Source organism: Rhea pennata, chromosome 3 (assembly GCF_028389875.1).
Source record: "Rhea pennata isolate bPtePen1 chromosome 3, bPtePen1.pri, whole genome shotgun sequence".
Lineage (NCBI taxonomy): Eukaryota > Metazoa > Chordata > Aves > Rheiformes > Rheidae > Rhea > Rhea pennata.
Window position 1 is genome coordinate 102,128,902 of NC_084665.1, and position 16,599 is coordinate 102,145,500.

The 16,599-nt window shown below is 37.2% G+C and overlaps 1 protein-coding gene across 3 annotated transcripts in view; it reads right to left on the reverse strand.

The window, feature by feature from the left end:
* Window positions 1-185: 185 nt before the first annotated feature.
* ZNF451 (zinc finger protein 451) overlaps window positions 186-16,599 on the reverse strand; it is a 43,681-nt gene continuing 27,267 nt past the window's right edge. For all 3 annotated transcript variants that reach the window (XM_062572884.1, XM_062572882.1, XM_062572883.1), the window contains 4 exons: window positions 13,259-13,389; window positions 11,953-12,139; window positions 3,497-3,571; window positions 186-2,178 (listed from right to left, as the gene is read on the reverse strand). In XM_062572884.1, coding sequence (XP_062428868.1) covers window positions 2,126-2,178; window positions 3,497-3,571; window positions 11,953-12,139; window positions 13,259-13,389 — 446 coding nt within the window. In that variant the 3' untranslated portion in view covers window positions 186-2,125. The remainder of the gene's footprint in view (window positions 2,179-3,496; window positions 3,572-11,952; window positions 12,140-13,258; window positions 13,390-16,599) is intronic.

The following is a 16,599-nucleotide window of genomic DNA, read 5'->3' on the forward strand; positions in this document are numbered from 1 at the left end:
CATAAAACCAATAGAGACAAGAACTCTTATTTAGTTGTTTTACAAAAGCCATAGAAACAGTGTTTGGCATTTACTGCTTGCTTTGGGAAGCAGATGAGGAGAGCAATATGACATATATAGTATGTCCATACATGTCTTTTCTTTTTCTTTTTTTAATGCAACCAATTAAGTCATGACTCATCAAGTACAATCAGTCTTTAAATTCATGACAAAATAAAATGAGGAGTAAATCACACATTTAAAATCTAGCATAACAGACTCTGGAGAAGACTCAATGGCTTACGTATGCCTTAAATGTCTTGAGCCAAGCAAAGAACTTCTCAAACTGAAGCAAGCTTTCATATGAAAGTAGTAAGAGCCTTTAGTGTTTGGGCTGAAAAAGCCTGCCCAAAAGCCACTACAATTTGCACTGAGTAGTTCTTGGGGTTGAAAGCTGTCTTCTGCCATATCTCACCCTTTATTAGAAAAAACATACTTAGTCAGTGTGAAAAATTCTGAAACTGATTCAGCTCAAGTATCATTAGCTAAAGGTGACTCAAAGGCTTCTAATTCTGAAGTGCTGCTTCCTCAGCAGCAGTATGGTATTGCACAGGCAGTTCTGAACAGGGCTGTTACTAATCAGATATTTATACTGGGAAAGCAACAGCAACAGAAAAACAGTATCATAAGGTCCTGTTTATTCTATAACACTTGCTTCAGAGCTTTTTTTCTCTCTTTTTTAATGCACTGAAAATATTCAAACTATTTTCTGGGGTTCACATAGTTTCTTCTTTCAAGCTGTGGGACTGCCAATGAGCTCTAAGCTACCTCAATAGGTTCTTCATCAATTTTATTTGTTTCAGAGTTGGCAAATATACGACAATCATGATCTGAAATAAACCAGTGTCACAGTTTTTCAACATTTTTGACTATAATGCAACACAGCTGTAGTTATTCTGACTCTTCAGAATTCAGTCAGTAAACTTTAGCTTTCCCTTTGTCTTACTCCCCCAAAATAAGCATTTTTGCATAATATGTATTTAGATTTACAGCAGTTACAAGCAAACTCACATGTTAATGATTAAAAAAAATCAAGCTGACATTTTATTACATTGAGATTTCTTACTTATTGACAACTGTTGACAGAAATGAAATAAGCTGGTAAAGCTGGAGCTTGCATAGTTATTTTTAAAGAAGGAACTGAGAAAGGTGTCATAGGTGACAAGTTGAAACACAAAAATTAAATAGCTATTCACCTAAAAATAAGGACAATACAAAGATAATTAACACAACTACATTCAGGTATCCAAGGCCACCTCTCTATGAACAGAAAACAGTAAAATGCCAGCAGAGAGGAATGATGAGACTTGAATTCTTTCACATCTATTTCAAAGAGGAACTTTTATCTTCTGTTCACTGATAAAATTGTTACAGCCCTATATTACAGAGAAAGACTGAACCTGTCAAACTTTAAGCCATCTAGTACAACAGTACCACATTCCTATTAAAAACATACACATTCATAACAATAAAGCTGTCAGTAACTATACAGTCTGAGATCTTGATTCTGCCATTTATAGCAAACAGGCCATCGACACATCTGGGGTTTATGTGGTGAGAGTCTGTCCAGGGACAAGAGTCAGGCCTTGTATTCACTTTGTAAAACTGGGACCTAAGCTTCTCTTTATAACAAGATTAGATAGGCAAGTCAGTCTGAGATAATTTGAGTTTACTCTTTTTATCTATTGGAAAAGTCACACAAAAATGTTTAAAAAAAAAGATAATATTTTGTAACAGAAGAATTAAATACAAGAACCAAATTAAAAAAAATTGTAAGACCAGCCTACTTTTTAGACAACAACTTACACAGCTATACTGGAGAGACTTAGTCATTGCTCATTAGAAACAGAATATGCAAAGGCTTAAAATTTTATTTTTTTAGTCATATACAGTACATTGCAGCATATATCCATGAGCTCCAGCTGTTCATCAGCATGACGGAGAATATCAGACTATAAATCTAACAATTCAAGACACGAACATGTTTTTGAAGTAGTATCTCTGAACCTTGGTAAACTGGTAAACAAGCCTCTATTTTTGTAAGCAGCTTTGATGGCATGCTGTTAGTGTACAGAAATATCTTCATTTACATTTCCTCAAGGCTCCTCTTGATAGCTTCTTCCAGTTCTGCATCTTGCTCTGAATGAATAAAAACAAATGTTTTAAAGTTAATTTCTAAAAGGAACATATTACCTGGTCATAAAAACAAAGAATTTTTGAAACCAAAATTACGCAGAAAGCCACATTTGCAGACATCTGCTTGCATTAAAATAAGTGGTCAATAAGGCACTAAATATATGCAAGAGTCAAGAAAGTGGTCCCAAACAGTGGTACACTATTGCTAATGGCATACAGTTCACTCTGCAGTAATACCTGGGTTATCCTGTGAAAGCACTTCCTCCACCCACTTTTGCCTTCTCCTCTTTGAATAGTTGCTATGGCCCTTTCCTCCTTACCCTTTCGGGTAGTTATTTTGCCTCCTCATTCCCCCTTATTCTCATCCCAGGACTCCTAAAACTGGCTATGCATATGGCTAGCTCAACACAGCAGAAGCCAGGCTGGCTCCACGAGGTCAGATGTCCTCACTACAGTACACACGCATCAGAACTGGGACCTCCTGTATACGTTAAATGCCACTGCTGTCACTAATGGCAATATCTAGTGCTAGGGGCATCTGAGTGTGGCAAGCTTCCAGTACTGTAAATGAGTACATTGGACCTTTAATAGTAATGTGTAGAAACAAATGGTAAATCTAACTGAATAAATTCTGGGAACATAAGATTTAGTTATCTTAGCTTTATCCCTAACTTGTACAAAATGTCTAATGATCTTTTAGCTCTTTTTATTTCCTTCATGCAGAAGGGGAGAGTCAAGCCTTTAAGCAATACATTATTTTTAAAGAACATCATAGTCTGTCACCAAAAATAAATCACTACATGGACTGAACAGCATCAGCAAAAGCACAACAGCAAAAGGTCGAAAACAATTTCAAATAAGGTAAAATATGATGTGAGCAGATAGTTTTTCTGTTGAATCAAACTTGTGCCTAAATCTACACCTCCCTTTTGGCAGACCAAATGTCTTGGTGAGATTTAATGCATATTTTTGAACTCTTTATTTAGAAGTTCAACAGGAGAAGTCCTACTGCAGTCAACAGACCCACATTAAGCTGGTACGATGTGAGCTCAGTTAAGGCCTTAATCCCACGATGTCCAGTGGTGCATAAATAAAAATAGATTTTGAATCTGCTGACATACTTTTAAGGCTAGCAAATTATTTTTTTTTCCTTTTAACTCATCACAGTGTTCTTAACTGCTTATGGTTGCCCAGCGAAAGACTCAGAATATTTTAGAGTATACCTACATGTCTCTTGCCATGCAAATTATCTAAACTTAATCTCTTAATCCGTATTAATAGCACTCCTGAAAGCAGAGTAAAAGTGAAAACTAGCACCCACCTTCTTGTTTCTTTGTTTCTTCTAAGCTCCTTTTTACTGTTACTTTGATATCTTCATCCTCTTCACTATCTGAAACTTAAACACACGGATGAAATATACATTATTCAGTGACTCTAAGGAAACCAGTGACAGTCACCTCTTACAATTCTCTTCCTATAATAAGATTGTAGGTTGTTTTTTTAAGTATTGCACTTATGACCTGAAATTCAAGATAAAATACATTATAATGGTTTAAGACAGTAACTCAAGAGAAAGTTTTTTCAACTCTTTCTCTCCAAAATCTAGCAGCAGACTTTCAATTATTTTTAAGCAGTAGCAACAAATAATAGGTGCAAAAGCTAGAGTTACTGTTTTTAATTGCTTTATAATATTCAGTTATTGAAAACAAAAATGGGATTATTCACTTTCTACAAATTGCCAAGGATTTCATTACGGGGTAAACTGCTATAATGTGAATTCTGCCTACACATGCTATTAGCTAGGTTTTGCTGCGTAAATACCCAACCATTTTGAACAACAGACCTAATTTGCTAAACTGAGCAACTGCAGTCAACTCTTATGGAAAAAAAAAAGTGGATGCACTTAGTTCAGTCTGCTAATTCATCATAATCAAGCCCAGCTGAAACTGCCACCTTTCCCATTCTAAACAATGATCTTCATGAGGCTGACACCTCCAGAATGATAACTGCATTCTGAAGTGTCTAACAGGTATTGCTTTATGTTTTAATTTGTTTTAAATGGAGTCTCAGTAAACTACAGGTAACACACACACACACAAGTCCATTAGTCACATCTTATATTTATTCTCCTGCTAGAGGTTAATTGGTATTTTGGCAGACAGTCTCTGTAATAAGGACTTAAAATATTTAAAATGAACTAGCTCTCCTAGGGTCATGCCAACAAGAGAAGCATTTCCCTTAAAGTTGTTACATTTGTTAGTATACCAATGTAGTTCTGCTTATGTTTAGAGGCAAAACATCTGGATATGAACATCTAAATTATGGACTGTATTACTTAAGGCATTTTAAATGACCCTAGTTAGGTATTCAAAGTAACAGGTACACTTTCTAAATTTTGTCTTCAAGCTTCTAATTCACATACCTTGTTTGAATAGGAACATTACTCACTCCTTCCTAATTCCAGGAATACAAACTCTAACAGCTGGTATCAAATAGAGATCAGGAGTCCACAAAGACAACAGCAATAGTTGGATATATATTACAGTTAAAATGGTCTTTTTCTAGCTACTTGACACTCACTGTGAATCCTTTTTGGAGCTGCCCACTATCTCTGGGCAGAGCTACCACCTTCCTGTACATCTTATTTCAAAGCAAATAAAGCAACAAAAAAGATAAACTTACACAAACCCAAACAAATTTCATTAAAATAATTTATGAAAGAGATAAGTGGAAAGAAAAGCTTTGCACAAGTGGCTTCCCCTTTATACCTTCCTAATCTTCCAATCTGGAAGGCATCTCACACTGTTCAAAAATTTTGTACCTGTCAGAGATGTAATAGTTGATGCAATCACTCCCTAGTTCCTATCTTGGAATTAGTGTAATGGAAGAACTGGTATCTAGAGAGCAATAAGTAATTAAGGCATTGGACAAGAGTGTCTCTGGTTTGCTACAGTTTTAAATAAAAATGCTTTAAGAGAACTTTATCGGGGGGACTTTTAGGCATTGTGATAGAGAATGCTGGCAAATGGGAAAAGCAATCAGAATGGTAACTTCCACTCAGATTGGCAACTTGCACAGATGGTTAAACAGCAGAGGATGAGAGTAGTCAGAAATCCAGCAGTTCCTTTCAGATATTACCTAAAGAAGTCAACTTTCCTGGAGCTTCCCCTAGAGGCAGTTAGTATTTGCCACAGAAGAAACTATAACGACAGTCCACTGACATGCTGTTAAGAGCATGACACTGACTGCTCTAACTCCTGCCTTTCCTGAGCCAGGCAATAAGGTAGCATGAGACTCATTTTTCAGAGCCATACAGCAGCTCAGAAGCTAAAGTGAATTCTGCTGGCAATTAGGACAATTATGCATGCTTGCACTGAATACGTAGATAGCAGTATTATTTTAGATATTTACGAATATACAAGATTCACCTTATATATTAATTCAGGTATTCTCTTACTGAAGTCTTTTGCTAGTCACCTCTATTGAATTATGTCACTATCATAACAAGGGGAACACATCCACTTTGTACAAGAGAGATGTGGAAATGGGCATGCAAAATATTTAAATATTTTTAAAATAAATTGCCTACCTTGCAATTTATCACAATTGATACTCAATAACTGAACACTACTTTATAATTAAATCAAGGAGAACAGGTTTGCTTGTACAAGGTTTAAGCAAGCCTATTTTGTTGGTGCATATAGTTTGCAAGCCTCTGGCAATAAAAGCACAGCTTAGATTCAGCTGGTGGTGGCTGTCCAGTCATATCATATGGACAAGATACAACTGAGATACAGTTTGTGCAGTATCTGCAAGTTGACACTGGTTAAGATAAATTCAACTAGAAGAGCTCAAAGAAATTAGGAAATTTGAAAACAATTAATATACAAGATGATCTTCTGCTTAGTTTGAGGGGAAAAAGTTCAGCTCAAACGTAGTTATAAAGCATGTTAAAAATCTCTTGAGCTATATACCTTGTCTCCAATGAGCTAAAGTTTGGTTATTATTTGCAAGACTTCTCCTATCCACCTAACTGTACTAATGTGTATTCAACTTCCCAAGAAGGCACATGGTGGATTCTTTGAAATCACATACACGGAACAAAGATTAAAAGTGTCGTGCCAGATGTCTGGTGAGGCAGGCACAAAAGTGATAAAGACTACATGTCAGAGAATTTTAAGATGTTCTGATACAGTCTTATGGCAAGCAGAAGATTGTAACAATCAGGTACAAGTCTGTCAGCAAACAACCTAAGCAGAAACTTTTCAACAAATAAGGGAGGAAAAAAAACATACTTACTTTAGGGGCTAGATATTAAGAACTATAGCATTGAACTCACTTGCCAATCAAAGAGAAGGCAGGGTCGACTGAGCAAACAGATGGATTTTAAAATCACAAGAGACCAGTCTGATATTCCTCATTGGACAGGTCATTGCACTTCATTTAATATTGCTTTTTTTGTGCCTATATCCAGTGACTAAACTCTGTTTTCAAGATCTTGCACTCTAATAAGAATACACCTCATGCAAATATACTCCTACTACTGCTGGTATCTTCTGAAGATGGAGAGTAAATGAGAATTTTAACCTGGAGAAATCAAGCATGTCCTGTTTCTCTTGTTTTAAATACTTAGCAAACTCTGCAGCTCCCAACTCCAGTGGGATCAGGCAGCAAAGGAGAAATTGCCCAGTTTCTCAGCCAGAAAATCTCAGTATTTGGCCTTTTCTCTAGTATACTTCGTTAAATACACAAGAGCTAAGCAGCTCTGACTGCACCTCTTATCTCAAAGAGGCACTATTGCTCATTATAGTCCTCATATAGTGCCAGATTTCTGCTGGAGGAAAAAAGACAAAACAACTGAAGAAGGTAAATAGAACAGGTGAGGCAAATTCTGGATAAGTATAGAGCTCAAAGATCAGCAAGATTTAACCTTACAGATGAGAGCAAACGTTATTTTTCCCTGCGAGATGCATTACAGTGACATTTCAAGAATCTCAGAAACCTATTTTAGGGAAAGGACTAGTAAATTTGCACAGAACACAAGCGCCACCTGCTGTCCTAACATCAAAGTGCCATAGCTTTAATTTAGATTAGCAACCCACATTAACCCATCCTAATTCCCTGCTTACATCTGTCCCTCTGCTCCTGTAACCTCCCTAGTTACCATCATCCCATTAATAGTTGCCATGTCTAATGTTTCCGCTGTCCCTCCAAAGGCTCAGTTTCCCTTCCCTGGCTTTAGTCCTTCTCCCTTGCTGAAAAATTTCCTAAGGCACCTCCTGACTGTTCCTCACATCCTGCAGTCTCGTACCCTACCTACCCTCATGCTCTCTCCGATCACACTGTTCTTTTCAGTAGCTCCCAGCCTCATCTGTTCGTTTCCCATCTCAGTATATTAGTATTGCACTTAGCTCATTGTCTCTCCAGTTACTGCCCCACTTCCTTAACAAGTGATGTCTCAGGTTTTTCAGAGCTATTCTACTTTAAAGATACCATGAAAGTTACTTCATTCAGGATCCTGGTGACCAATTAGCCTAAAACTTGGGATCAGTATTCTATCCTTATCTTCCTTGATTTCTCAATCACATTCACTATACATCATTATGTTACCTTTAAAATGCTCCTCTCTGGCTTAAATAATCCTTTCCTTTATTCCTTTTTCAATATGTGCTTAGAGGATCCTCCAAATTTTTGTTGAATTACTTATAGCTGTTATCTGTTTCTTCATTACATAACTTCACTTGTAAATGCAAGAACAGCCATCCGCTGCTGAGGGCTCACAAATACATAAGACCTCTCTTCTTCCACCCAAAGTAAAGCCTCATTCTGTGCATCTCCCTGGGGATGTTTATTCACCTGTTCATTCAAGTGTAGCATGACTAGAAGTACAGCACTCAATCTCTCCTCCTCCTTCCATTACATTTTGTGATAATTGTGGTCAGTACGATGATGGTCACTCAGATTCTCGCAAAACCTTCATCTCAGACACTTTTTAAAAATTCCCGTCCAGGCTAAGTTAAACCTTGTAGGTGTTTCTGCATGATCTGGCTGGTGAGGTCTTCCCAGCTCATCCACTTGGCTAAAATTCTTCTGCAGACTCATTATTTTACACCTTAATACACTGCTTTCTTCCCAAGGCATATATATATGTATTCAAATACACCCACAGGAGATGTCACTGACATATCAAAGCTAATAATAACTTTTTGTTATAGCTAAACACAAGGTTACAACTCGATGGTGACTTTCTTATCACTCCCTATAGCAACATGTTACAACTATTGTAATAACTGTGTAAGGAAAGGAATAGACATTTATTAGTGTAATTATAGTCCTTTCAGCATGCAGCCAGTGTGCATCGCATTACAGATGCTCATGCCCTTCATGCTCAATCCGTTCGGACAGCAAGAGCTGCAGGCTATCTTTAGTCCATTACAGTCTGATGCCTGTTGTCAGATGAAGAGTTGGAAAAGCAGAGATTGGAGTCAGCTGTAGTATCCTTACTGGACCACAACACATGCAAAAACCTTGGCTGCTAAGAACATAGAAATTCTTCTCATTTTCTTCTGTAAATTAATTCTTAATTCTTCTCAAATTCTTCTGTTGTCTGTATGTGAACCAAAAGCTCTTGAGGATAGTGGTAGCTAGAAAACTTAGCTGCATTTGTCAAAATGAACTGGAATACTGCTCTTCAGAATATTATCTGTCATAGAAGATAAACTCAGTGGTACCTAAACACTGTAGACAATAGTAATAGATTGAACGGAGTTCTTAGCCTGCCTCTTCAAGCAGGATAAAAGTGATCCTTATGGGTCAGTGCAAGAGGTGCACTGGCTAGCTAGCAGACAGCATATAACATCACCATGCAACTGACTGACTTTTACAGTCTCATGAAGCAGCCTAATCCCTTAAAGAAAGGGGAGGAAATATTCTGAAAAATTTAGTCACTTTATATATGTATTTTATATATACATACACACACATACAGATGTATATATATATACACACACATGTGTGTGTATATATGTATTAACAAATCTGTTCTATCTAAGAGCTTGGCTAATTAAAGATCTCATGCAACTCCAACCTTGTGAAAAAACATAAGTTAAAGCCCTCAACTCATTAAAAAAAAAAAAAATCACTTTTGTCAACCCAGCAGTTCTGGCATTCATACTGGTGTCAGCGTGGGTATGAAGACCCCTAGCCCACCATGAGGTTTGCCTTCAGCACTACCACATCAGTGTTCATTCAAAGTGTGAACTGCAGTGGTAGTGGAACTACTAGACATCAAGTGTCAAGATATAGACAAGAGAATTGCTTTTCTGTATGCTACAAACCTCCTTTCTTTGCAAAAGAAACAAAGGGAGACATTGAAAACTCTTCTGTTTCGTCTTCTCAGACTGCTTTATTAACTTGCATCTCCCACTGTGTGCCCTGCCTACAGCATAAAAGATAAAAAAAAAAAAAAAAAGCTTTTGTACTTAAGAACTCAGGTTCGGCACCAGAAGAAAGCAAGTAAGAATAAATGTCTTGCCTACTGTTTTAACGCCTCAAAGCAAATTGAGTGTGTATTCTGGGGTGACTACACCTTTCCAAAACAACAACAACAATAAAAAAACAAAACAAAACAAAAAACTTTATGAACCCTTTGTAATAGCATCATCCCACTACACAGAGAACACAAGCCTGGTACCAAAACTGAAATTTTTAAAGTCTTATTTTATTGCAGGAAGAGAAGGCAATGGTAATTCTTACTACCAGGGTTCCATCCTACTGACACAGACAGGAGAGGAAGCTAAGAAAGGTTCAACACCACTCTACTCTTTATGCACTTGCCTGCAAACTCTGAGTGCCAAAGGACACATGCATGATTCTGGCATTTTTCTGCTCAGAGTAAATATTTTCTTGATCAAACACACATGCATAATTTAGGTGGAAGCACAATGATCAAAGAGCCATCAAGTTGCTTCCTAGTTCTGCCCACCACTGTAATAGCAAATTAAGTATTAACATAGTAAAAGATACTGAAAGAAAGAGTTACATTAGGAAACTGTTGAATGCAAGACCAATATAAATATACTAATATAACTTATACACAAAAAAGGGTAAGATCAAACTCATCTTCTGTTAGCCAGGATACCCAGGTGAATAAAGCTATATTAGCAAAAGTACTTAACAGGGAGCTACAGTACTCTAAAGTAGAATAGTCACTTAAAGTGTTCTTGCCCTCTCTTTTTAAGTCACATCCCATAACAACAAACTAAACAAGAACAGAAGTATTTTCGTTAACGTAAATTGACTAAGCTGTACTGCTTGAAAGTTACAGTTCTATGCCAGTCCTACCAATTTTTCATAAAACTATGCAAAGGTCCCAAAACAAAAGCAACCTTCCACTTCAATGTAGTTTTAGCTATAATTACGTTAAAAGAGTGCTATCAAATTAGGAATTTTAGTATACCTTATTAGGAGAAAATTTGCAATGTGAAAGTAAGGATAAAAAAGTAGCTTTATGAATAACTGTGGAGAAACGTCATCCCCCTTGCAGCAAAATGAGCTATGCTAGTAAAAAACACTGTTCTGTGCATTAACTTTATCTGCATTAAGAAATTTTACTGGTGTGTCTACTTCTGGCCAAGAGACACATCTCCTTAATCCAGTGGACAAATCAAGACCAGGAAACAACTGAGGCAGCATAAAACACTAAGGACCCTGTCTGTATCAAAAATATGAAATCAATTCCTGCTCACCACAGATCACTTTTTCAGGAAGCCATTTCTTCATCCTGTCTTTCTTTTAATCAACTGATGGCAATTCACCCATCAATGCTAGCACTCCACTATAATTGTTCTAGTAGAACAGCAGCAGCACGCTGTCATTCTCAAACCTGCATCAAGACTAGTAGAGTCTTTTTCCTGAACACAGTTTAGGGCTAATTCAGAAATGACTTTCTGTAACATATGTACTTAATTTACAAACCTCCCAAAGCCATGACAGAAGCAAGGAGTAGCAACAGTATGTCTGTGGAGAAATATCAGTTTTTCTCAAAAAAATGTATTTAAAGGTATTTTAAAATATTGAGAAAGTATTTAGGCTCCTTTCTTGAAAATGAGCTGGTTTAAATCTCTAATTATTCTGTATCAAATCTCTTTGATTACTATGTATTAGAAAAGTGTGGTAATTTTAGAATATGGCATTCTAGAGAGTCTGAAGGCTTTCATTTATATTTTTCCTCCAAACAGACATGTGAGCCATTGGCCAGGAAAACCAAATATCAAATGACTGGAAGTGGCCAAGAGGACAATTAGAGTTAAAATAGACAAGACACTTTATTTTTTGAAACAGTGCTGGCTCTAGCAGAGTCTCTCTCAGGAACCACATTCTCATGTTTGTTTCAGACCCTGAACAAATCAAGCGAAGTAGATTTCAGGACAAATCAACATGCACACTAGAGTGCTCTGAAGAGCCTTTCTTTGACCAGGAAGGAATTTACAGACTGAAAAACACAATCTGTCTTCTCTGTAACAAAGGATACAGTGAGGACAGAGTTTGCTATGTTGAACAGCAATGCTTAATTAAGTCTTGTTTCAAAATATGCCACAAGCAAACTGATTTTCTGATTCATATATATAAAATTGAAAAATTAGTATTTTAAAGAAGCAACAAGGATAAGCATTAGACTGTTTTGTCAGCATGAGTGTTCTGTTTTTATTGGAAAGACTATTGGTTTATTAGAAAGACTGTGCTTAACGTTTAGTTACTGTTTTGTGTAGTTACTACCTTTTGTGGTATCTGAAATGCTGTTTAGCAAGGCACACATCATGTCTCCTTCAATATGATGAGGATTTAGGATGCGAGCTGACCGCTGAGTCATTTTAAATTGAGCTTCCAGTTCTAGAAAGCTTTTGTCTCCAGAAAGCACAGTGAAAGGAATTTGCTTAGGCAGGTGCTCATCCAGACGACCAGCCTGTATGGAGGAAAACGAGAGATGTTCAGTTAAGACAGTGTTTTTGTTTCATGAGGTTTAGCTAAGTTTTCTTCTTTTTCTTTCTTTCAAGGTGGCTCTTCAAAGGAAAGCCTTCATCTACAGTAATTTACTTCCACTTTTCTGATTAGATGCGTATTATACCACTGTGAAAGGTACTATTTGGGCAGTTTGACACTGCATTTTCTCAATGCATACGACAATGGATACAAGGAATGGCTATAAGAATGGTACTGATGGAGTATGAATAAATTTCTGAAAAGCAGCATTTCAGAAATGCCTCTGCAAAAAAGTCATTTGTGCAGAGCATTTAAGAGACATAAAGAATGTGTATGGTAACATATAAATACCACTGCAAAACATGTATGTCATAAAATTAGATCCTGAAGTAGTTTTACATAACTGATCGAACGCTAAGCTAAAGTCCCCATGACACTCCAGATTTCTATCATTTCATCTCTGCTTCTCAGTGCAGCCCAGTCCCTGGGTCTACTGATCAGGGGCATTGCTCTGTATCAGTCCAACAGGGTCTCTGAACAGGCACTTGTTACGACATCTTAAAGACTGCTCTAGACTTGGGCCACTTGAGGGGAGAGGTAAAAGTTACATTTCTCTCTTAAACAGAACCTATAAGAATTATGGGTTTTTTTCATTCCTTGTTGCCTAACCCTCCTGCAAAGACAGACAGATGTCTGACTCAGTCTAATGTTTGTATTAAAGAAAAAAAGAAAAGTAAAGCACAGGAAAAAGTAAAGATGATACCTACAGTTAATATATTTAGCATTTTAATCTATGTTGCATATTCTTCAAGCAATCCATAATTCAATCATGTGGACACAGAGAAATACATGATCACAGAATCTTTGAGGTTGGAAAGGACTTCAGGATATTCAGTTTTATCCAAAGGCATGAAGGGAGGGCTTCAAAGCCACTCTTAGTGGGAGAAACGCTTCTTCAGTGACAGTTTTGTCATTCTTTTCAGTGGAAGTCACATGTAGAGAACCTAGAATCTCACTTGTAATTAGTGCTCAACATCAATAGCTGAGATCACCTTTTCTAGGAACTGAAACACAACAATAAAGAAAGTGTGCACTAACTTACATGAACACAGAGTGCAAAGTCTGCTGCTTCTCTTCTGATACCACAACGTGGATGAAGGAAGAAACATCCAATCTTCTTAAGATAATTATAAATTTTGCACTGCACTGGAGGTTTCCAGTTGCTATATCCTCCTGCACAGTTAAAGAAAAGAAATACATAGCAATGTCACCATGCACTAAGAATCTAGGAAGTCAAAAGCAGAGGTAAGTCCGGCTATAAAGACAAATTTATTTTGACCACTGCGAAAAATAAAAGAAACATATACACAAAACCCCAAAGCCCTTGGTATCAGACTAAAAAACAAAATAGGAAAAACTAGCTACATGAGTTAAGTCTAGCCTGTTCATATGGAAAGCCTTTTGTTCAATTTTGTAAGAATTTTTCTTCTAATCCTGAAAGAGTTGTTTTCTAGGAATCCCATGTGTTTTTACACAAGTACGTATCCTTTCCGCTTTAAGCACAACCCATCTGAGCACAAAGAAAAAAAAAATAATGGTTAATGTGCAGAAGAAGATGAGCCCTGAGAAAGTAGAACACAGGAAATTCCATGCTGATATGCCAGAGAATTTCCAACAGAAATGTCTGACATGTCACAAGTCAGAACTCTTTAAAAGAGAAAAATCTAAGAATTTGAGCAGCAGCTGAAGACAAAAGCTAGAGTCCCAATGAAGACCTGGATGCAATGAAGGATAAGCAAGATGAGGCTACAACCAAAAAAAAGTGCACAGACTTTCTTGACAACAATATCCTAAAACACATGAAGAGTATAACCCATAAAAACATGTAGTCACTGGCAGAGAAACAGTTGAATAATAGAGAAGAGCTGAGTAATAGGCTTGGTACTGGATAAAAAGAAAAACAGGCTGAAACAGGTAGTAAGGGAAGGGAAAAGGGCGGCAAGTCTCAAGAAGAGAAGAGGAAAAAACAGAGGAAGCTGCAGAATTACCAAAACAGTAAGGAAGAAAAGGAAAAGGAACAGTCTGTAGAATTGAAGGGAGCATTGTAGGAAGAGAGCGAAAAGAACTGTGAGAGTGACGGAGCACTGGCACAGGTTGCCCAGAGAGGCTGTGGAGTCTCCTTCTCTGGAGATATTCAAGGTCTGCCTGGATGCAACCCTGTCTAACATGCTCTAGGTGACCCTGCTGAGCAGGGAGGTTGGACTAGATGATCTCCAGAGGTCCCTTCCAACCTTACTGAGTCTATGATTCTATGATATTCCCAATTGTTAAGTAGCAGTGGATCTGTGGCAGGGCAAGGGGCTGGGGAAGAACGGTGCTCTGTCTGCCAGAAAAAATAAAAGCAGAAATAGAAAGTGGAGGATGCCAGTGGTTATACTTCATGTGAGGACATGCAAAAATAAGATTTTTATATAAACAGGCCATGGAAGACTGCATGCATTTTTTTCCCCCTTGAGCCTGACAAAGAAGCAGAAGCATGAGCAATCTTCAACAGAATTCTTCTGTTTTTTCTTTCTGTTCTAATGACTAAAAGAAATCTAAAATGATCCAAAAGTTCAAGGATTTAGTAACACACTGTACAGAGAAGATTTAGGGGCATCTGCTCATGAGAACAATAGCCTTTCCAAGTTGTTCTAATCTATTTTGACAGCCCCAGTTACTAATATTTGAGAAAGATTTGCAATTGCCAAGCCTGGATTTTGGTTCCATAAATGCTTCAAAACAATGACAAGGCTATATTTACTCTGGTGGAGCTAGACCATAAATGGGTGAAGAACAACTGAATGACTGAAAACAGAAACAATATGGAGCCTGGGCAACACAATGGAGGAACTCTAAGCAAAACTAGAGCTGTATTAACAATAGGAAAAACAGAAATAACAACAGGAATCATTGAAAAAAGCAGCTGTTTTGGAAATACAGAAAAATGAAAAAGATGGGGATATCATGCTCTCTCTCTCTCTCTTTTTTTTTAAACAGCCTAAGCAAACAAGGACAGGATGCATCACAAAAGCCATCATTATGAGAAGGCACCAACAATCATAAATTCAGATGCATGTGGGAGCCTTGGTGTTTCCAGACTCTAGAAAAAGATGTTTGACAGTAATAAACTGCTAAAATGTTATCTGATACAAATACGACCCATTCTAGCCACCACTACATCTTGGCATGGTTTTTCAGTTCAAGTGCTCCAGGGTCCATTCCCACTGGGCAGTTTGCATGCAGCAACCATGTTTGGAAGGTAAGAAAGAAAGTTCAGTAGCATTGATGTGGACTGTTCTGTGCCAGAAGGCCGAGTGTTCAGAATTCTTCTGGGCACACTGTCTTAACTAGTATGGATAATACCTCTGGGTAAGATTAACACTATTAGAGATTCCTGACATATGTTTCTGAGATTGCATTTCAGATTATTGCTCTTTCTTGGACTTCTGACTATGCAGTTTAGATATTCCTGGGTTCAATCAGTATTTCCTTATCCCATCAAAACGGCATATTAAGCCTGTAGAAAGAACAGAAGAGCTTGTCAGAGGAAACAACCTTGGGTCAAGTAATGATAAACTGGTTTTGGCTAAATTAAACAGAAGGGTAAAAAGTATGATTGAAAGCAAATGTGTGAATTCAAGTGGGTGAAGTTTGACATAACTATGAAAAATAATTCTTTGGTAAAGAATTTTTTTTATAAAACTTAGAGAAGCTTTGGACTTTAGATGTAAAAAAGGCATGACATTTCTTCAAGTCTGATTCCTAATAATTTTTGCATTTTTATCCCAAGAAAAAGGAAGAATGATTGTTCCAGGATTAGCTGGCCTGAAAAATAATGGTAGAGAAAAACAAACAAAACAACCTTCAGCAAATGGATCTTTACAAAAAAAAAAAAAAAAAAAAACACAAACAAGCAAACAAAATCAAAAACAAAAACAAACCCAAATCACAATACTGTTAAAGGTCAAGGAGTGCAGAGACAAGTTTTAATTCAGGAGATCAGAGGATCCCATTCCAGAATGCCTGAACAACCACATATTAGACCACAGGTCCTGCAGCGTGGCTGACTGGCTGTTTAAAGAACTCACATTAATAAATGCACATACAACTCCTGTGCTGCCTTCATCAGCTAAAGGGAATGGCTGCTTTAAGAAGAGAAAAAAAGTGGTTCAGGCATCAACAAGCCTTTCTGTCTGACCTCAGCAGCTTGCAAACTTTCAGTACATGTTTTGAGGGAAGAGGTAATCAAGTATATTAAGTAAAAAGAGCATGTAACACAACGGGGTTTACTAAAGATAAAACATGCCAGACAATTCTTGCAAGTCTGTTTGGTAAGATGATGCAAGTTCCAGACAATAGATCTTTGAAAGCTGTTCTTTATCTGGACTTTACTGACGTAGT